At 40.7% G+C, this 23,856-nt stretch overlaps 1 protein-coding gene and 1 pseudogene across 1 annotated transcript; both read left to right on the top strand.

The window, feature by feature from the left end:
* The first annotated feature begins 12 nt into the window (after nt 1-12).
* LOC122921543 lies at nt 13-1,188 on the top strand (annotated as a pseudogene).
* Nucleotides 1,189-21,517: 20,329 nt separating this feature from the next.
* LOC122921542 (olfactory receptor 12D1-like) lies at nt 21,518-23,577 on the top strand. The gene has a single exon (XM_044271584.1). It carries the CDS (start codon nt 21,828-21,830, stop codon nt 22,794-22,796), a length of 969 nt encoding a protein of 322 aa, XP_044127519.1. The 5' UTR covers nt 21,518-21,827; the 3' UTR covers nt 22,797-23,577.
* Nucleotides 23,578-23,856: the final 279 nt, after the last annotated feature.

Genomic DNA, 23,856 nt, shown 5'->3' on the forward strand with positions numbered 1-23,856 from the left:
CACAGCACAACAATTCACTTTATTTGAAAATTGTACATTTCATCCATTTTACTTAATTTTTCCAGAAGAAGATGAATTGTGATAGATTTTCATGTTTCAACAAGCAGAATGATGACCACTTCTAATCAATCTCTAGTCTCACAGTTCATTATCTTAGGCTTCCCTAACCTCGGTGGAGCTGAAGTCTTCTTTTTCATTCTTCTGAGTATTATCTACATCTTCACCCTTAGTGGTAATGTTCTAGTAATCTCCCTAATCTGCAGTCATCGTCACCTTCATATTCCTCTATACTTCTTTGTTGTAATACTTTCCTTCCTGGAAATCTGGTACACTGCAGTCACTATTCCAAAGATGCTGATGAACTTACTAAATGAGAAGATGATTTCTTATGTTGGATGTCTTCTCCAAATCTACTTTTTTCATTCTTTGGGCATTACAGAAACCTATCTTCTAACTGCCATGGCCTATGATCGCTACATGGCTATTTGCAACCCTTTAAGATATCCATCGATAATGACAAACTGTTGCTTCTTTCAGTTAGCAGCATGTTGTTGGGTTGTAGGATTCTTTGGACCATTGACTCAGATCATCTTGCTGTCTCGCCTTTCCTTTTGTCATTCAAACACGATTGAACACATCTTCTGTGACTTTACTCCACTGATAAAGTTGGCATGTTCTGACACATCACTCAACGTCACAGTTGGCTTTGCCATCAACTCATGTCCTTTTCTTCCTGGCCTTTGTATGCATTATCATGTCCTACCTCAATATAATATCTGCTGTATTAAAAATAAAGACAGTAGAGGGCAGGAAAAAGGCTTTTTCTACCTGTGGTGCCCACCTTACGGTTGTCCTGCTTTTCTTTGGCAGTGTAGGTTTTATGTATGTCAGACTGACCAATAATAGTTCAGTGAACTATGATCGTGTGATGGCTGTCATCTATTCGGTTCTAACTCCAATGTGTAATCCGATCATTTATAGCCTGCGGAATCGGGAAATTAGAATCTTGTTGAGGAAGAAGATCAGTGACCTATTTAGAGGGTTTAAAAGTGTGTCCCAAGATTGAACCTATCCACTGGTTTGGTGATGTCTAAGAGTCCCACCACACAGTGACTCATATAGAATTGTCTACATCCACCTACCTTGTGGGGAAGGACTGGCCCCACATGGTATTAGTGACATCTGAGATTTGTGGGTTGAACGTGCCCCAAACAGAACTCTTGCTATCTTTTGGCCCTGTGGAGCTGAACGGGCCCCACACACTGCTAATATAAACTTTGTGAACTAAGTTGGATACATGTGAATACTGTTGATATCTGCCACACGCAAAGCGTAAAATATACAGGCACCGATACATTGCTCGATTTTATTGGAATAAGAAGCGCACTGGTACATACTGTGGAGAAAAAACATCGAGAAAAGCACCTACTAATATTCTTCTGGGATAACTTCATGTACACAGCAATCTATCACTACTATACTCTTTGCCGGATTAGTAGAGACGATAGGCTGTATGAACTATCTAGATTTGTACAGTATCCATATACGGTTACAATCAAGGAGCAATAGTATTCTATATTTCTAATATTTATGTATTTAAATATATCTTAGGTTGGTTATTTTATTTTTATATTATCCTAAGTCGGCTACTACTGTATATTCAAGTTTTTTACATAAATATTCGTTCATAATCGCTTGGCAGGCTGTTTCGGCATAGAGCAGCCTGCTGGTTCTCATAGGTAGCCGAATCCCTCTTGACTGCAATGAGGTCCAGTGATAAGCCTTCCGATAAATGCATTGTCTCGGCAAGTTATAAACCGTTGCATGCAACGTTTTTTTGTTTTTTTTTGTCTGGCCAACAGCCAGCATTTGCACCAGATCTCTGAAATGGAGATGTCAACATAGCCTAAGCAAAAAAATGGAGTCTACTAGATTTATTAGATTATTAAAATATGATTTTATTAGATTTATTATTAGACTTGACAAAGGGTCTATTGAGTTGAGCGGAAACGTTGCAGATGCATGGGTGAATAAAGACGTCCATATTTTTTCACTTATGTTTTAGAGTGCCTCCTCTTTCTCTATTTTGTTTTTATCAAGTATTGGATCCTAGCCCTTGATCTTAAGAGGGATTGCATTGGTGCATTTAAAGTGTGCTGCTTTTCTTTTTCTTTACTTACTAAATTTACTACCTTTACAGAATAGATATGAAGTTCTAAGAAATAGAGAGAGAAATGTTCCTAATCAAGAGGAAAAAGGGACACGTGTAACAGAAGAAATAATAAAATTTTAACTAAATAAATATGAAAAAGCACACCCAGGATCCACCCAAAAAAGAAATCTGTGCTGGATAGAGGAGGAAAAAGAAAGAAAGAAATACAAGTCCGAAAGCAATACAAAAAAACCCAAAAAACTGAATTGAAAGGTATACTCTCATACCCTAATGGAAAATGAAGAGAAGGTTCTATCTAAAGGTCTCGAATTTGCTCCCAGTAAGCAGATTAAAATATTTCTGACATATGTAGATATTGTGGGGACTCGCTCTGGTAGACAGGATTAGCGGGCGCATTATAGAGGCAACAACAAGTTCTTTGGATGATACAGTTCAGTGTTTTCATTCACACTTTAGGCAAGTGACAAAACAAGCAGTCATATTCAAACAAAAAGTCACCTTGTGGTGTTGGTGTTAATTCACACCATGCTGCAATTCTGCCTCAAAGAGTTCTTGCTGAGAGTTCTTGCTGTAGCAAGCCTTCATCCAGACACAAGGTTGCCAGGTCCCAACACAGAGACCCAACTTCTGAGCCCAGTTGCCTATTTAAGGACAGCCAGGTGCTGCCAAACCACGGACCGACATTTAAAATCTGGTCCGGTGTTTGACCTCACCTGGCTGTAAATCAGTCCAGCAGCACATGCTGGGAGGAAAATACCTGTTTTCCCAGACCAAACCTCTCACTGTGTCACAATATACATAAATATGTGAGAAAACGAAATGTAATTTAAATATTCCGTTTACAACCAGCACCCCCCAATAATGCAAACTTAGAATTAGAAGTGATACACTCAGGTCGAAAAAAATATATTTTTTTTTCAAAAAGTAAAGAAAATGAATGAATAGAAGCTTTAAAAAAAAAAGGGGCAATCAATGGATTGGAAAATATCTATTATGATGTTTTATTATATGCAAATGAGCCTCTAGGAGCAACAGGGACATTGCCATTACACCAAGAGGCTCTGCTCTTCTGCAACTGCCAAACCCCCTGTACTTTGACAGGGCCAGATGTTATGATGTTTTTACTGCCTGCCCCTGTCAATCAAAATGCAGAGGGCATGACAGTTGCATAGAGAGTAGAGCTTCTAGGTGTAAAAGCATCACCCCTGTTGCTCTTAGAGGATCATCTGCATATATTGAAACATTTTTCTCTGTAATGCAGGGAAAATATGAACATGGGAACAACACGGATGTTTTAAGCTGCCAAGTGCACATGCAACAGGTCAGCCAGTTTCAAGGTACAAATCTGCTGACCGATGCCCTTTAAATGTAAAACACCCTGTTTATATAGTAATATACCAACTACTGAAAATACAGAAAGATCTAATAACCCTACCCGAGACGCCCATAATGTCAGGGATACATTTCCTCACTGGCAAGTTGACTAAATGTGTAGACTTTTGTCTACAGAAGTATGTTACCCAAGCATCATCATACCTAAATTCTACCCATTCTACCTAAATTCTACCAATTCTAGCCCTCCTGCGCATATATAAGTGGCTCAGCCCCCTTCCCAGATGCCTCAGTGTCAGGGTCCTTGTGTCCTGCTAAGGTTCCTGTTTTCCGCTTGTGTTCCTGTGTGTCACGGTCTCTCCCGTGACAGGGGTCAGAAGATGTAAGAGACTGGCTGCACCTGATGTGATCTGACAGCCTCTTTGGTTTCACTTGTTTCTGTGTTGTTGCTGGTTGCTCTTGTCTCAGGTGTAGCTTAAGTGGTCATTCCAACTTCCTCTATTTCGTCTGGTCTCACCCATCATGCAATGCAGTTGATAGCTCCTTTCTGGTTGTGGAAGTACCGGTGTTTGATTCTGCTCTGAGTTACTGCTCGTCCGCATACTTCGGAGTTAAGTGTCTTTTCCCTAATTTTGGTTTGTTGTATTCCCCAATCTTTTGGTATTAAGCATGAGGTAGTCTCCTGTTCCTTCAGCTGGGAAAGAACAGGTCATCTTTTCTCCTGACACTATTTCAAGGGCCCTTTAGGATCACATAGGGCTCTAGGTTCCTGCGTACGAGCATTTCTACCATCGAGGTCTGTTCATACTGACAGTAGTCAGGGCTTGGTTTAGGGATTCACTAGGTGGTGACCTTTCCCCTTTCCCTAGTTTCCAGGCCTAGTACCTTTTTTCTCTTCCCTCTTGTGTTCGGTGTGGAGTTTACTACCCACACTGTGCCATGACACTGTGTTCCTGACTAGTATCTGTATCCCTGGACTCTGCTACCTGTTAGATCCCTACCTGCTTGCCTTGACTCTCCTGTTGCCGATCCGGATTGCCTGACCTTTTGCCTGTCTGACTACTCCTCTGCCTCATCCTTCTGTCCTGCACCTCTGGTACCTTTCTCAGGTACCTCCTGGTCCGCCTGGATACCTCCTCAAGAGGTAGCGACCTGGTGTTCCCCTCAGGAAAGTCTATCCCCACCATCAGGGGTACTGTGAAGATCCAGGGCTTCACTTAGACAACGCCCTTAGAGAAGGTAGGACACGTGGCACAATGGGTTCACACCAGCTGGTTTGTGACGAATACGAAGGACTACTGTTTTCCTTTTTCACACAGCATAGCTATAATCATGGCCAAATAAAGAATATAAAAAAATTGGCATATATTGTTCGTAAATGACCCTCATAGTGTCTCTACACTCTAAAGGGTATTACAGTAGCAAACCTGAGGGGCTGAAGTTTATCGGGTTCGAGTTGGCCAAGAGTAAATGGTGGGGGGAGGATCTAGTGAAACCTGACAAAGCTGAATAAGAAAAGTCAAATGGAACAGATTGGGGACATTGCAGCCAAGGGACATGAACCTAGAGTTTGAACCTAAGTTTGACAACTGAGAGACTTTTGGGTCTAGTTAAGTAGTTTCTGACTAGCGCAACAGTCAATGATTTTTTAGTTCTAATCAATGTTGAAATATATTCTTATGGAAGGAGGCTTAAGCTTTTCTCTATACCATAGATTTTTGTATTTTTTTTCATTTAGGAGCAATTAAATATAAGCTTGATTTCTTTCTTGGAATGAGTCTAAAGGCTGGAACTTTACAGACTGCATTGATCAACCGCAATCACTGTTATACAGAGATGAATTTAAGGTCACATGACAGGTTCATCAGATGTCAACTTTTAGAGGACACTGCTAAATGACATATTCTAAAAGGAACATAGTGTTACAAAGCGGATGTTGAATTTGCTGTGTCACTTGAATATGTTTGGCTTTGGACTGCTATTTAAGTGACCTGCTGTTATTCACCTGATAACCCTGGTACAAGCTGCAGAGGAACCACCAGGCCACTCCCTCTTGGAGTAGTCTTTGTTCAAGTGATTTCTGACACATGGTAAGCAAGAGACATTGGTGTGCAGCATCAATAGATCAGGCAAAACTTTGGGTCAGGGACCAGCCAAGGTCAAGGTAGGCAGAGTATTTTGAATCTGATAAACAGTCCAGGGTAAGGGTGGGGAGATCTGGAAGAGGTCAGGCAGCTAAGAGTCAAATACAGGAAAGAGGCAGAAGTTGCTACACGGGCACACGAATGTGGAACAGCACACCTTTTCAGAAAGCTACTGGCCTAGAATTTGTTTCCCAGGCAGCTTCCCACTGGGATATATGCCTTAAATACACCATGGTGGCCAGCCATTAGTTAGTGATTATTACAGTTCACAGTGCTGGCCCTTTAAGAGCTGAGGGTGTGCTGGTAGTCATGCTGGTAGAGAGAGAGACGGTTCGAGCAGGCAAAAAGAAGGTCACAGCATGTGTGGAGGTACATTGCTACTTCTCTTGCCAGGCCCTCTCAGGAACGGGTGGAAAGAGGCTGGTGGGTCCACATCAACAGAGAGGGCAAGCAGAGCAGCGGCGGCTGCTTATAATGGGTTCCCTTATAAGACATCACCTGTCCACAGGAGATACGTGTTTGTTTGGTTGGGGTCCAACTGCTAGATTCACAGCTGATGATCAGAAGAAGATCCTTGTTTCCCCATTGGAATGGAGCGTCAGCCAAGCATGCTTGCTGCTGCTCTATTCAACTCTATGGCTTTTTGGAGACAGCCAAATGCTTAGAGCTCCATTCAAACAGAGGAACTCAAGAGTTCCTGCAGTCAGACCCCACTAATGAGACACTTATCTATCCTGTCGATAGAGTATAAGTGTTTTTAATGAAATGACCGCTTTAAAAGCAATTGATATGAAAAGTAAGTGGCAGATGAGGTTTAACACTGACAAATGTAAAGTTATGCACATGGGAAGGAATAATGCAAGTCACCCGTACATACTAAATGGTAAAACACTCGGTAACACTGACATGGAAAAGGATCTAGGAATTTTAATAAACAGCAAACTAAGCTGCAAAAACCAGTGTCAGGCAGCTGCTGCCAAGGCCTATAAGATAATGGGTTGCATCAGAAGGTGCATAGATGCCCGTGATAAGAACATAGTCCTGCCACTTTACAAATCACTGGTCAGACCACACATGGAGTACTGTGTACAGTTCTGGGCTCCTGTGAACAAGGCAGACATAGCAGAGCTGGAGAGGGTTCAGAGGAGGGCAACTAAAGTAATAACTGGAATGGGGCAACTACAGTACCCTGAAGGATTATCAAAATTAGGGTTATTCACTTTAGAAAAAAGATGAGGGGAGATCTAATTACTATGTATAAATATATCAGGGGTCAATACAGAGATCTCTCCCATCATCTATTTATCCCCAGGACTGTGACTGTGACGAGGGGACATCCTCTGCATCTGGAGGAAAGAAGGTTTGTACACAAACATAGAAGACAATTCTTTACGGTAAGAGCAGTGAGACTATGGAGCTCTCTGCCTGAGGAGGTGGTGATGGTGAGTACAATAAAGGAATTCAAGAGGGGCCAGGATGTATTTCTGGAGTGTTATAATATTACAGGCTATAGCTACTAGAGAGGGGTCGTTGATCCAGGGAGTTAGTCTGATTGCCTGATTGGAGTCGGGAAGGAATGTTTTATTCCCCTAAAGTGGGGAAAATTGGCTTCTACCTCACAGTTTTTTTTTTTTGCCTTCCTCTGGATCAACTTGTAGGATAACAGGCCGAACTGGATGGACAAATGTCTTTTTTTTCGGCCTTATGTACTATGTTACTAGGTACATTGGAAAATTGTATACATTTTCATTATACTGGTAAAAACCTTGATTTACTGAACATCTCTTCAAGCTGTTTTTTTTTCTTGTTTGTCTGTCTGTCTGTCTGTGTAATAATAGTCAGATCCAACACTGCTTCATATAATTAATCCTGAAGGGACAATGGTAATTATGAAGCTTCAAAATAACATTTTCATCATGGCCCTGTTGAATGTAGCCATGCTGTTCTGAGATTTTACCAGCAGCATAGCTAGCTCATTTATTAGTCCCATAGCTACTAATTAAATCATATGATTCTATGAAGGCCAATTATCCAGCAGAGACCTAAAGAGTAGAGGTAGAAGGATACATTCTGTAGTAATCCTAATGTCTTGAATTGACTCTGAAGTCATTGTTTATGTCAATGATTCAAGCATGTGTAATATCTCACGTTACGGTTCAGGACTAATCTACACTGAAGTGTGGTTTCTTTGGTGATCAATGTTGGGAGGTCAGGTGTTACTGTAGGAGAAACTTAGCATTACATGGCACCCAGCGAAAACAGCCAGGATTGAAGCTGTTTGGTCATCTTTTAGTTTTCATATATGTCTTGAAAAAAGGTCATCTTCCCCTTTCTATATGACCTATCAGGCCATAGGGACGTCAATAACAGGTTCCCTTCTCTTAGCAAGGGCAGAGACCGCTAACGTCTCTTTTTCACATGGAACTTGACCAGTAAATATATTGCACGGTCCATCTTCAGTTTAAAAAGGGATTGTCTTGGTCGTAGAGATTAATTAGAAATCCCCTTTAGTTGAGGTCTATGCTGACCATTTGACTGTAGGACCCATGCATGGTTTGTTCCAGTGTATGGTTATAGTAGACATTACTATATTGTCCAAGATTTAGATATTGATGGCCCATATTCCAAAATATAGGTCCTCAATATCTGATCAGTGGGGGTTCAACTACCAGCACCCCAGTGATCAACTGTTTGAAAAGCCGCGGTGCTCCAGGAGCACGTGGCCTCTTCCTAAGCCAGTGACGTTCTACGGTCACATGGCCTATGAGCACCTCAGTCCATTTCAAGTGAATGGGGCTGGGCTTCAATACCAAGCACAGCCACTATACAATGTTTGTCATTTTACTTGGTAAGATTTGAGGAGATCAGGATGTGCCTCAGCCTCTTTAACGGGTGATATGGGTGCCGGGAGTTGGACCTCCACACTGATTAGATGAGGAAGACCTATCCTGCGAATAGGCCATCAATATCACAGTCTCGGACAACTCCTTTACTTCATGCACTTGGAGAGGACTTTTATAGAGACAGGAGTGTTATGCTGGTGTTTTGGGGAATTACAGAAGAGATTGCAAGAAATGATCCTGATCTAATAAGGTCTTAGCCACCTAGTGTTAGAGATAAACATGTCTACTAGCACAAGTCAATAGCTTTGCAAATACCACAGTTACACCTGCATATGGGTAAAAAGAAGAAACAGTGCTCACTTTTCAAATATCCAGCTTCAGATTGGTTTTGTGGTTGCTCACTGATCTGCTTTATTGCTGCTTGTATAGCATCTTCACTTGAGTCACTTCATGTCTTACATGACCATTGCTCAGGGTTTAAAGATTAAGGACATGAGCTCCAAGACGTAGGTCCTATCCCCTATCAAAATACATATTTGAATAAGTGAATGAATTTTACTTCCATACTGATACTGAACAAAGTGGACTATACAAACACAATGACTACTACAATCATACACTGTCAGAATAATATTCAAATACTGTTTGACCAATATAATGACTGTACAATAACCATGTAGAGATATATATCAGTTCTACTAAAGCACCCCACAGACTTGTCATTGCAGTCTAGTTGATACACAGTTGATCTCTTCTACTTCTTAGTTTTTTTCCATCTGGCCCAGATCGCCATAAGGACTGCTTCCAATCATGACTTGTATCAGCAAAGTTTGTTGCCAAGAAACCTTTGTCTCCTCGCTTTTCCAGTATCCTCCCTACCAATTTCCATCACAGTACTCCAAATACTGTACTTCAGAAATAATGGATTCATAACTATAGTCAACTCCCCTAAAATAGTGGCACCCCTACAAACAAAGAATGCCAGATAGGTAGTGACCCTAAAAATAATAGTTCCATGCTGTGTCCCAAACTGTAATGGTGAACTACAGTAAAAATGCCCACCTTTAATAGTGCCCTCACAGTAATAGTGCTTCACCTCTATGTTCCATACACAATAAAAGTGCACCCACATACTAATAATGCCCATCTTTGTAACCTTAGACAGTAATAATCCACCTATTATGCCCAAAAGATCAAAAATGAGCACCTTTGTGCCTGCTTCAAAGAAATCTTGCCCCTTTCAACCCCTAAGCAGTAATAACTACCTCTCTTTGTCCCCTAATATGTCATGGTGTCCTCAGAAACAAAATGTGTACTCACCTAATCCTTGTCTGAAGGTGAGTGCAGTGGCTGAGGCAGGATACAAATGTATGGAAGTTTGCAGATGGTTCATTTTGCCTATGGAGTGAACTGCTGCTTATTAGGAGTAACAATATTTAGGCAAAGTTGACTTGGCCCAACATGCATTACCGTCTTACTCCACACCAAAGCAAATGCTGCACTGTGGGTGACTGTAATGATCTACCATGTGATGTTAAAGGAAATGTGTCACCCAATTATTTTTTTTTCTGCCAGTTAAAATAATAAAAAAATATATGTTAAACATAAAAAGTGATTTAAACACACATTCCCTCCTAAATAGTTTTGCATTGGAAAAGACAGAAGTATGTTAGTCTCTCCCATAACCCCGCAGGAAATATATTATACCCTAAAGACCATACCAAATGGAAAGGCTCCAGGCCTAGATGGTTTCCCCATCATTTACTATAAAAAATTTCAAACATACCTCTCCCTCACATTGTCACTCTTTAACCCTTTCCCGCATTATCACGTACATGAATGTGGTGCTTTGCCGCATTTCCACGTGCTCGTACGTGATGCGATTAAACATGGAGAAATGCGCTGACAGTTCAGTTTTGCCGGAACACGGAGGTTGCTAGGCAGATGGACCAATCGCAGCGCAATGATGCGATTTAGGGAGGTACTGTGTGTACTCTCCTCCTCCTGATCGTCCCAATTCCTGTCAGGAAAGCGATCAGAGAAGGAGCTTTGTCGGAATCAACTCACCGCAAAAGTTTTAACCCCTTCATTGCCGAAACGCCACATTTCTGTGCCCTAATCAGTGACACAGTTCTGTGCCTCATCTGTCAGCATGTCATCATCAGTTCTGTGCCTCATCCCCTGCCTCACACATAATTAACCCCATCAGTGCCAATTTGCCACTCTTTTGTGCCTGTCACTCCAGCCTGTCTATCCGTCAAGACACCTGTCACTCCAGCCTGTCTATCCGTCAATACACCTGTCACTCCAGCCTGTCTATCCGTCAAGACACCTGTCACTCCAGCCTGTCTATCCGTCAAGACACCTGTCACTCCAGCCTGTCTATCCGTCAAGACACCTGTCACTCCAGCCTGTCTATCCGTCAAGACACCTGTCACTCCAGCCTGTCTATCCGTCAAGACACCTGTCACTCCAGCCTGTCTATCCGTCAAGACACCTGTCACTCCAGCCTGTCTATCCGTCAAGACACCTGTCACTCCAGCCTGTCTATCCGTCAAGACACCTGTCACTCCAGCCTGTCTATCCGTCAATACACCTGTCTCTCCAGCCTGTCTATCCGTCAATACACCTGTCTCTCCAGCCTGTCTATCCGTCAATACACCTGTCTCTCCAGCCTGTCTATCCGTCAATACACCTGTCTCTCCAGCCTGTCTATCCGTCAATACACCTGTCTCTCCAGCCTGTCTATCCGTCAATACACCTGTCACTCCAGCCTGTCTATCCGTCAAGACACCTGTCACTCCAGCCTGTCTATCCGTCAAGACACCTGTCACTCCAGCCTGTCTATCCGTCAAGACACCTGTCACTCCAGCCTGTCTATCCGTCAAGACGCCTGTCACACACTCCCAAGTTACATAAAAAAATAATAACCCTGTCACTATGTGTGCCATCCTCCTGTGTGTACATGCACATGTCCTGTACTTGAGTGGCACCATTCTGTAAAATATAAGTCTCCTATGCCGATTTGTGCCACCTATAATTGTAAAATACATTAATTAACCCCTTTTCTGCCCCAATAAGGATATTGGCACTACTCTGTGCCCTATACTAGACCCCTGTATATAATTTTCAGCCTCCTGAAGCTCATCGCCAGCCATCTATGCTACCTGTCATCACAGAATGAAGTACCGCACACCACTGTCGCTGGTGCTCGCAAAAGACTTGTTAGTCGTAATCTGTAGTAGAAAAAAATGCTGCACACAGCTAATTCAATTTGCCATTGATCAGTGAAATGTATTATTCACAATTTTTTCATGTTGCATACATGATCCAGTGGATGCCCATATATCAGTCACATTGTATGAGTACCGTACGTTTAGGCCTTCTTCAGCGGTATATGATCCAGCCCACCCGCCGTCACTGCCAGATCATATACCGCTAAAGAAGTTCGATATATTCTGAAACTTACGGTACTTATGTGACTGATATATGGGCATCCACTAGATCATGTATGCAACATGAAAAAATTGTGAATAATACATTTCACTGATCAATGGCAAATTGAATTAGCTGTGTGCAGCAATTTTTTCTACTATCTTTGCTACTTGTGACACCTGTCAATAACTGCCAAGTGACTCAGGGACTTTTTATCCTAAAGGATATAAAGGATTTAAGTTCACTGTTCAATAAAAATAAAAAATACAAAAAAAAAATCTACTTTAGTTTTTAGTCTAAAGGTACTAAACAGCTTTTCACTGCCGAAGAGTCATATGCCATGCTTTTTGAGGACACTGACTCCCAACAGTGGAGATGAAGTGACATTTTTCGTTTCATCTTACTCAAATGATTCATCTAATGATGAACCCCCTCATAGGCGTCCTAGGGGTAGTGTTCAGTCGCAGCCCCGTACAAGTGACTCTTCATGGATCCCCGCAGATAACTATGTGCCCCGGGTGCCTGAATTTACAGCCACTTCAGGCATCAATGTAGATACCACTGGTTTCAGTGAAATTATTTTTTTCAAATTATTCTTCACTGATGACCTAATTAACTTGATGGTGGAACAAACAAATATATATGCAAATGGACCCCTACTGACATGACTGAAATGCAAAAGTTTTGGGGACTTTATGCATGGGCATTATAAAAAAAACAACAACAACACGTTCATATTGGAACAAATATATTCTTTATCATACCCCTATTTACTTTCTTGCCATGCCTCAGACCCGTTTCGAAGCAATTCAAAGATTTCTACACTTCAGCAATAATAAGGAATGCCTACCCCCAAGCGACCCCAGTTATGACAGACTCTTTAAAATTAGGCCAGTGATTGACCACTACAATTCCAAATTTGGTCAAGTATATAACCACCAAAAATGCCTCTCAGTGGATGAATCATTGGTCCACTTTAAAGGTCGATTACATTTCCGCCAGTGAAGTCGTATAAGGCCTATGAAAGTGTATCTGGGTATACATTGCACTTTCGTATTTACGAGGGTAAAGATTCAAAAATTGAGCCACCCGATTGTCCCCCAGTTCTGGGTATAAGTGGGAAGATAGTATGGGATTTAGTCAACCCCCTGTTTGACCACGGATACCATCTATATTTGGATAATTTTGACAATAGTGTCCCTCTCCTGAAGTACCTTGTTGCCAGAGGCATAGGCACATGTGGCACAATTAGACAAAATAAAAAAGGGCTCCCTAAATCCTTTATAGACCAGACAGTGCGTCGTGGGGAAATTTGATGTTGCTAAAATACAAGGACAAACAGGATGTTCTTGTGTTAACTACCATCCATGCAAATCAGTCCACCCCAGTCCCAGTCCAAGGAACCACAGAGTAGAACATCAAGCCTGTGTGTATCCAGGATTACAACCAGTTCATGAGCGGAGTGGATCTTTCAGACCAGGTACTACAGCCCTACAGTGCCTTAAGAAAATCTAAGGTGTGGTACAAAAAATTAGCTGTGTACCTAACCCAAGTGTCACTATATAATGCCTTTATTATCCATAGACCAGCTGGTCATGGGGGGACCTTCTTGGAATTTCAGGAAAAAATACCAAAAAAATTGATTTTTGGCATTCAGGAAGGAGAGGGCAGTATTTCAGTCAGCAGTGCTTCTGGGGTCTCAAGAATAATACATGGGCAGCATTTCCCTGGAGTACTTCCCCCACAGAAAAAAAACTGCAACCCCAAAAAAAGTGTCTGACCTGCCCCTCTAAACCGGGCCTCTGCATTGGAGAGTGCTTTCAAGTTTCACACCTCCACTGATATCCATTAAGTTCATTTCATAATTTCTTAACTAATCCATGGGAAGACATTTTCAGTTAAGCATTTTTCCATTTAGCAATCCAATAATAGCTCCCCCCCCCAAAAAAAAAATACAACTTAAAAATTCCCATTATACCCCTAGATGACATATTGGGATGATATATTGGGTGTTTCCTGAATAGGGGAAAAAATGGGGAACATATCCTGGGGTGCATTTTCTCCTTTAACCCCTTGTGAAAATGAAAAATTGGGGTCTGCTAGTAATTTTTCAGAAATGTGTGCTTTGAAATCCTTTAACAAGTGTTTCTGCCTTCTGTGAGACACCTATTTGCTGAAAAGTACCCTTTCCACCACTTAAAATGTTCGTACGGGGGTGATACTTCCAAAATGGGGTCTCTTCTTTGGGTTTTTAATTTCTGAAGGGTCATTTTATTAAATGGGGCATTTCTTCAATTTCCTTTTATGTTCTGGCCCCCCTAGAGCCCTGTTTTTGCAGACCGTGTCTTCAAATGTGACATGGTGCCTGAAATTATTCTAGCAAAATCTGCCCTCCAAAAGCCACTTGGTGTTCCTCCCATTCTAAGCCCTGCTGTGCGCCCATACAGCAGGCTACAATGAGATTCAGGTCTGGAGAAAGTGCAGACCACTCCATTTGAGGTATCCCAGTCTCCAGGAGCGGTTCCCTAATTAAGCAACCTTGATGAGCTGGCATATTGTCCTCCATGAAGATTAAATTAGGCCTGTGTTGTTCATGCAGAGGCACAATGACTGGATTAATGATGTCATTCAAGTACTGTAGTATGGGTTTGTCACTGTACCATTTACAAACTGTAGGGCAGTTCTGTATTGATTAGACACACCTGCCCACACTGTCACACTACTACCACCAAAGGCTCGTCTGGTGACAACAGTCGTTGGCAGCCATCATTTCTGCTCAGCGTGAATCGACTTTCATCAGTGAATAGCAGTGAGGCTCACTGGTCCCTCATCCAGTGTAGATGCTCCATGGTCACCAGCACACCCTTGTTCATAATGTATTTCAGTATCACCAGCAGGCCCTCGCCCCTAATGTTTTAGATGGTCAGATCAGCAGTAGGCACTCGCCCCTAATGTTTTAGAACAGGTATCCTCAAACTGCGGCCTTCCAGCTGTTGCAAAACTACAAATCCCAGCATGCCCGAACAGGCTACAGGTATTAGCCTACAGCAGGGCATTGTGGGAGTTGTAGTTTTACAATAGCTGGAGGGCCACAGTTTGAGGATGCCTGTTTTATAAGGTCAGATCAGCAGCAGGCACTCACCCCTAATGTTTTAGATGGTCACATCAGCAGCAGACCCTTACCTCTAATGTTTAAGAGGGTCACCAGCAGGCCCTTGCTCCAATAGTTTTTGAGGGTAACCAGCAGGCCATCAATCATAATTTTTCAAGGCTGTGTATGATGCCCTCCTTTATGTGTAATAAAGGGTGTATTGGAGTGCCGGTTCCTTGTAATTTTTGGCAGCCCTTTTACTTGGTTGTATAGGCTTTATGAGTGTAGGAGTCCCACTACCTGAACTATTGTACCACAATGTGAATGCGGCCCTCCTTTATGTGATATACAGGTTGTATCAGAGTGCCTCTTCCATGTCATTTTTGGCAGAACTTGCACTTTATATACAAGTAAATATACAGGTAAGAATGTTTCCTATCAATTTTACCTCTAAAATCGGTTTTCTCTTCGGTTTGGTGCATATTATTGTCAGTCTGTAAAAGTGGCGTACTACTCGGACAACACCGTTCCCATGCAGCGACCTGGGAGTCCAAGATGCATCCAGACATCCTCCCCATGCTGTTCCCGAACCATTTCAGTGGTGTTTCCATCAATTTCTGACCTTTTCCTATGAACCAGGCACCCTCCCCTCTTCAAAACAGGGGGTACCTGGTTTAATGCTCGGGTTCTCCCGTTGACTTCCATTGTGCTCGGGTGCTCTGTAGGTGTTCTACTCGAGCACCCGAGCACTTTGGTGCTCGACCAACACTACTTTTTGATAATAGATCCGTGCATCACACAACAATAATTCAGTCATACGTGACATGCATAGATTTATAGGTTCGTTAGTCCAGTCCATGCACTGCAGACCATAGATAAATTTACAATGAAATGATAGAAAGATATATTTTAGAGCTAGGAGTCATTGTATCATTGTGTTACTTAGGCAGGCACTCATACCATGTGTGTATAAACACAGGCAGGCATAGGCCGTTATTTTTATTTTTTTATTTATTTTATTTATTTATTTTAAAAAACTGATAATTTATTGTTTTTGTTGTCTGTTTATTTCTACTGTCCGTCTGCCCAAAGCCTTGTATGTTGCCATCACTGTGCGATTACTAATGCTGTCCTGTCTGGACACAGTCCAGAGAAGTCAGTGATACATGACCTTTCAGGGCAATTGAGACACTTTGGATTTGAGTCGAATTTATTTCGACTGAATCAAATCAAATGGCTGAATCAATAGAATTGGAACAAAAAAAAAATTGGAATTTCACTTTCTCTAGTAATACATATATAACACAATTAGCTTTAAATGTAACAGTCATAAAAAGTGATTTTTCATAAGAAAAATAACTTTATTATGTATTACTTCTGCAGCAGCATTATGCATAAAGCTATCTTTTGCTTTTCCTTATGTTTTTCCCTTAGTTACCGCTGTTTTAACCCCTACAACACGAGGATCCTCTCAAGATGGCTCCTCTGCCAGTTCTGTGAGGCTAAAACTGCCTTCCCTCACTTAACACACACACATGCTGTAGCCTGCAGCTCCCTGCCAGCCAATCAGATTCGATTGCTAAGAGACACGCCTCCTCACTCTAAAACCTAATGCAGGCATGCAATGTTCTTCTGTCTTCTATTTATACCAAAAGGAAGACAGACAAGCCATACAATAGTCTTTTAAGGGACCAGTGAAAAGAGACAGGTGACATTAATGAAAGCTGTTATTATAAGGTAATTACAGATCTTTTGACAATCATTGACAGACTAACTCAGGTATACATGCCTAGCCCTAATAAACTAGCAAATACAAAAATAATAATGACGCTTTAATTTCTAGTCAGTGCTATAAATATACGTTGTGACTTTCCCTAAAGATAAAGCTTACTAATTATCACTTAATTTCCCAAGCCCTTGTACCCTCGAGAGCCTGAGACGCTACATAATCTCCTCAGAAAAAAAATAAGAATAGACATCAAAATTGTATTTTTCAAAGGTATCCCATCAGCCGTTACCTATATAGCAAGAGGAATGTATCTTTCATTGCGGACTTCAGTAGCAGGAACTCATTAATCTGTGAAGCAAAGATAATGGCCAATTATTAGTCGTCTATACCAGTTATTACTTCCATTTATGTTACTATTACTGTAAAATCCCTTTAAAGAGGATCTCACAATACAATATATATTATGGACTAGATCTTTTAGACCTGATGAGGCTGGTGTACTTACTTTTAAAATCAATGTCAGAATAGCTGTGCAATCCTATTTGAAAAATTTCCTGCCTTTGACTGGGGCTGGACTTTAATATTAGGCAGAAAAAATTATAGAAGTGATTACCGTATTTGTCGCCCCATAAGACACAGTTTCCCCCCTGCGTCTTATGGGGCGAATACTAATGAAGCGCTTTATTAGTACCAGAGGACTGGGAAGCGGTGAAGGATCTGTACTCACCGCTTCCTGGTCCTCCACTCGGCTGTCTGCTGTGCAGGGCTGCGCACCATGTGACCTCACTGTGCGCAGCCATCACAGCTGACAGCCGAGGTCCAGGAAGAAGAGAGCGAGCGCTGGTGGTGAGAAGTGGCGGTGTCCAGGAGCAGGAGAGGTAAGTTCTTTTATTTTATTTTATATGCACTGATGGCTGACAGGGGGGGCATGATGGATGAGGGCTGATGGCTGACATATTAACCACTTCATTACCAGAGTGTTTACACCCCTTCCTTACATGGCCAATTTATTATTATTATTATTATTATTATTATATAAAAAGGGGGGAAAATGTGTGTACATACGGTATGTATATTTTGTGTATACAATGCTTGCAATACTATTACTAAACTTTCTATAGCTATACCTTTTTAATTTTTTATTCTTTTTTTTTTATTAATTTCATTTTAATTTCATTTTTTTTTTACTTCATCCTTCCAAAGTCGGGGCAGGAAGGAGTTAATTCACCATGACCGGACTTCTGTTCCATCAGGCAGCTAAGCTGACGGGCTCTTTATCTCTGGTCTCTGACCTCCTAAACAATCATTATAGTTCAATTCTTATGTTACTGATAAGAATGTGGCTCAAATAAGTGTTTATGACCTTTTAATAGTTAAGCGAGAAGGTTTATTAGACGCCCGGTAAAAGTGAAAGTACCATTTCCTTCAGCTAGACAAATAGTTAACCCTTTGCGACAGCGGCTCAATATTTTTAATGAAGACCAAATGAAAAAAAAATATTTTAAGCCCAAAATGAGTACAATGCAATCATAAAAAATTGCCCCAAAGGTGTACATAGCCTTTGAATTCTCCACCACTTCAGTGCCAAGGCGTTCATTGGTGTTTGTTCAATTGTCTTGCAACATTGACTTTAGGTACATCCACTTGACCACTTTGGCCAATCAGTGGCCTCAGCAGTTGCATGTTGTGCATTCTTCTATCACCGCTGAAGCCATTTATTTCACTGCAGAAGTCACATGGATGTACGGTGCAGTGTCAGTAAAAGTAAAAGACCTTTGAGGACAATTGAAGCATCGACACTTAAGTGACAGCATTTTACAGGTGAATAACCTTTGCCTTCTTCTTAACGAACGTTTACTGCAGTTCATTTGTAAAACTTTTGGACAATGCCTTTAACCCCTTAAACCACCACGATGTACATGTACGTCATGTTGGTTGGAGTAATGTATGGAGCGGACTGCTGCAGTGAGTCCACTCCATACGCAGCGGGTGCCAGCTGTATCATACAGCAGGCACCCGACCGCAATGACTGGGAATGTGGATCTCGCAGAATCCTGTCATTTAACCCCTCAGGTGCTGCGATCAACGCTGATTGCGGCACCTGTGAGGCAAAGCAGAGAGATGTGGCTCCCTCTGCCTTACATTCAGGGCCCCAGCAGTGAAATCGCAGGCCTCAATCAGTTACCATGGCAGACTGGACACTTGTGAAGGCTTTCAGGCCTGCCATGGTAAGCTCCCTGCTGCTGTGTGCTTAAAGCATAGCGGCAGCGTGTGAAAATCCTATTCACCTAATAGATCTCTAGTAAGGTAAATAGGACAAGGGGTCAAAAGACTAGCTAATAGTTATTAAGTAAAAAGAAAGAAAAAAACATTAAAATATTAATGATTTTAATTACTCTCCTTTCTCTATTTTACATATAAAAATATATATAAAAAATGTCTGAACTATTAAAATATTAAAAAAACAGTCCTGTGCGGTGGATGCCATAATTGAAAAAATATGAAAAACATATGATTTGCCATCTTTTTGTCACCTTTCATTTTTTATTTATTTATTTTTTCAATTTAACCCCACAAATATTTTTTCCCCCCATTTTTAAATAAGACATGGTAAATTAATAATTGATTTGATTTTATCATATTTTATTTGTATTTTTTAACGCATGCACATTGTGGATTTTATATTAACACGTGTAACTTGATTGTGATTTTAATTAAATTTTATGCACATTATCTAACATTGTGGTACAAGTGTTGAGTGCTCGCCCTAACTTCAGTTATATATTGATTATTCACTTTCAGAGGGTGGGTGTCCCTCTTATTGGGCTAGTAGCACCTTATCCAGAACTCTGCCTGAAGTGAGCCACCACCTTGAGTACTAGTAAATTTAAATGGTGCCCTTAAAAATACAACTTATCTCACAAAACAAAATAAGCCCTCATATGACTATATGAACGGAAAATGAAGAAAAAACGAAAATGTGAAGCCAAAAATGCGTCCGATACTTGCTTTATTTTCATATTTTCAGATCCATATTATTTTGTTTGTATGCCAAATCTAATGCAATGGATGTACATGGATTTTGAAAGTTTATTGAAGCTTTAGCCTGAACGTTTTTTGAGCCTCTCCAGAAATGAGTTCATTTGTAGTGGAACTAATTTCAGACATGATGACTTTCATGAATTCAGCCTAGCTCGTAAGTACTTTTGGAGTACAAATTAGCAGAATTGAATTCCTTTATTTATTTTTGATTTACAATTTATTTTTGAAAGTTGAATTAAACTAGCATATAATAAATATACATAGAAAGTGGAAAAAAAAAGATATATGTCAATAAAGTTTAGCTAAGGAATGGTAGAAGATGGAAGGGGTGTGAATAAGATTTATAATATTGTTTCCCCCTTTTGATCCGGAGGAAGATAGGAAACCCATAAGGCATGGACCAATCTGTTCATGTCTAAAAAGGAAACATTCTCCAGACTTGCACATCAGCGTTCAGCCTTTCTGTTCTCCTGCTCCGTTTAGGAGCAGGAGAACTGAAAGGACGGATTCAGCACATAACTGAGCCTAATGGAGCCTACGGACCCCATAGACTATAATGGGGTCCGTTAGGTTTCCGCTCAGAAGATGATTTTGGAGCGGAGACAAAAGTTGTGCGTGCAGGACTTTTTGTCTATGATTCAAAAATCTTCCTCCGAGCGGAAACCTAAGAGACCACATTATAGTCTATGGGGTCCATAGGCTCCGTTCGGCTCAGTTATGTGCTGAATCCATACTTTCCGTTCTGCTCCTATAACGGGGCAGGAGAACGGAAAGGTTTAACGCTGATGTGAACTCTGTCCTTTCCGTTCTCCTGCTCTTTTAACGGAGTAGGAAAATGTAAAGGCTGAACGCTGATGTGAACTCAGCCTTAGATGTTGTATTCAAGACAAAATAAATTGAATTCCTTTTAATCTTTCCTCATAACTAAGACCTTCCATGCCCCTTTTGTTTTGTTTTGTTTTTTTGTACTTTCTCCAGTTCTAGGGCATCCTTTCTATAAACTTGTGCTTATATAACATAGAGAAGAAAAACATATGACATATCCATGTAGGTATAATTTGTGGCATAAAAAAAAAAATTAGGTGTGTGTGTGTATATATATATATATATATATATATATATATATATATATATATAAATAAAAAGCCCTGCACTGCCTCCACATAACTTCGGCAGATCCACCGCTACTTCGAAATGTAAGAGAGCTTCCAGCTGTCTTACATTTAGACTATTTTTTACACCTAAAACATGTCCCCTCCCCCACCCACACCACGCCCATATTTTAGACCTGGCGTGAGCCAGCTAATTTAGGCATATTTCTGTTTAATAAATGACCCCCTATGTATATATACACTGAACTGCTAACATAAGTTGTTTTTATTGTTCATTACAGGTCTTGAAAACAGTACTCTACGTGGTTGATTATGAAAATGTTCGATGAGACTGCTGTTTCTACTCAATACTCTGGTACAGCATTTACTGTCCTCATACTGTATATTTCTTGTATGTTACCATAGAAATAGGTAGAGAGGATAGTAATTCTAGGCTGATATTTACTTTGTGAGTATCCAGCTTTTAAGTGCCATCATGATGGTTTACATTTTGAAGTCTGAAGCTCATATGATAGATTGTGTGGTTTGAAAAACCTGTTTTCAAATAGAGACTTAAGGAATTCCAAGATAATAGAAGGGGTCACCCTGTTCAGGACCCTTTTTCTATTATCCAGAGCAGAGGGATGCTCCATTTATAGGATCCAGTATGACCATGCGTTACACAGCCATTAATTTCAGTCGGGTACTATGTAATGCTTCTTTCTCCCTGTGGGGGTGCTGCAGTAAAACACTTCCTGCCAAGTTCCTCCATAGTTTTCAGTTCATCGCTGAGGTTCTCAGCAGGAGACTCTGTGATCAGCATGTCAAGAGACCCTTCTGGTGAAATGGGTTTGTACAAACTAGAACTCACCAGCCCTCAACTAGACATAACACAGTTTTTGCCTGGAAAGTTCCAAGCATAATAGCAAAAGAAACATAAATGACCAATGGTTAATGTGCTTTTAGATTTCAACTTTTCAAGAGGCATCATAAATCAAACATCAGTGGGAGAGTTTACGTTGGTTGGTTTCACAGATGTCGAAGAACTTCAAGTTCTCCTTTTTTGCTTATTTTTTATGTTTTTTCTCTTAAACATTACTGGCAATATCTCTATTTTGTGGTTTGTGACTTATGATTCAAGTCTCCATACCCCTATGTATTTTTTCCTGGGGAACCTTTCCTTTTTTGATATTTCCTTTTCGTCTGTTGCCGTGCCAAAAATGCTATGTGACTTCTTATCTCAGCAGAAGACCATCTCGTTTGGTGGCTGTATTGCTCAGATGCATTTCTTTCATTTTCTGGGAAGCTCTGAGGTTACTTTACTCACCATCATGTCTTATGACCGTCTGGTAGCAATAAGCAACCCCTTACGTTATTCAGTCATAATGAACAGAAAGCTTTGTGTTTGCCTTGTCATCGGCTCTTACATTACCGGCTTTCTTCATTCTCTCTTGCATACCTTGCTTACAGCAAAGCTTCCATTTTGTGGACCTAACAGGGTCAACCATTTCTTCTGTGATGTTAAACCAGTGCTGATATTAGCCTGTGCAGATATTTCCCTAAATCTCAAACTTCTCACCATGGTAACTGGGTATCTGGCAACCACATCTTTTCTACTAACCCTCTTTCCATATATTCTAATCAGTAAATTTCTTCTGAAAATACAAACCGTTCAAGGTCGAAAGCGAGCATTTTCCACCTGTAGCTCCCACCTCATGGTTGTCTCTCTCCTCTTTGGAACAGCCATGTTTACCTATTTGGGACCTTCTTCGCAAGATATTTTAGATCATGACAGAGCTGCAGCTGTGCTATTCACGGTCATTACTCCTGCTCTAAACCCAGTTATATATACGTTACGTAACAAAGACATGAAAAAAGTAATGAAAAAAGCTATTCAGAAGTGGTTGAAAATTTAAAACAAGAAATGTTATGATGAAAATAAACTGGAAAGCCTTGATTTTCTTAAGGATCGTTATGGTGAAAATGAACTAGAAAACCATGTTTCTCATATCTTTAACCTTAATATCCAGAGGCATACATAAAAACACAGAGAACACGCCATAGTGTAGATATTTCAAGATAAGGTAATAGCAGAGTGCATGTTTATGCTCTCCAGAGTAAGGATGAGTTGATATCACTGTTTCATTTTCCATTCTTCTAATTCATATAGGACTTAATTTTTTAATTTACAATAATGGACCTCAGATGGAAATGGCTAAAACGGATGCAAAACGGGCATAACAGATGCTTGAAATACAGGATCCGTTTGTATAGTTTTTTCTGTTCTTTTGATGGATCAGAAGAACGGAAAACGAAACGGTGATGTGAACCCAGCCTGAGTTGTTTAAATGTGAGGCACATCACTGAGAACTGCTTGAACTTTTACGGTGATTGTGGTTCTCCTTACACCTGAATTTCTTACCTCTACAAAACCATCCACCAGTAAGAGAGCAGGATCCAACAGACTCTGTCAGTAAATCCAAGATCTGGAAAAAAGGAAGTGTATTAAAATTGTACTGTGCATTTGAAGGTCCATCTGACCTCCTCCTTAGGTGCGTATAGCTGAACAGAAGTTCCTCCAGAAGAACATCATTATAATCAAGGGTGTGCAAAGTTGGCTGAAGGACATGGAGTTGAAGACAAACACCAGACCTTATTCTCCTATGTTGTTTTATACTGGGCTGAACTTCATAGTAGTTTCTTTGTATTTGGAAGTTGAACAAAGTTCTGTCGTGTTGTAGATATTTTAAAGAATGTGTTGGCCCTACAGGGCTAAATGGGCAACAATATGGCAGAGTAAACATTTTGGGACACATCATTTATCTGCTATTTATGTCCTGATTAAATCACTATCATGTAAGTCTACAATGGAGAAGGATGTGGGTGTTGATAATAAACTACATTGTAACACTCAATGCCAATCTGCTGCATCAAAAGCCAACAGGAGAATACAATAGTATTTTAGTGTCAGATATG

This window comes from Bufo gargarizans, chromosome 11, assembly GCF_014858855.1.
Source record: "Bufo gargarizans isolate SCDJY-AF-19 chromosome 11, ASM1485885v1, whole genome shotgun sequence".
NCBI classification, from domain to species: domain Eukaryota; kingdom Metazoa; phylum Chordata; class Amphibia; order Anura; family Bufonidae; genus Bufo; species Bufo gargarizans.

Coding starts and splice junctions, on each gene's coding strand:
- LOC122921542 (XM_044271584.1), top strand. CDS start 21,828: ATGGTTAATGTGCTTTTAGATTTCAACTTTTCAAGAGGCATCATAAAT.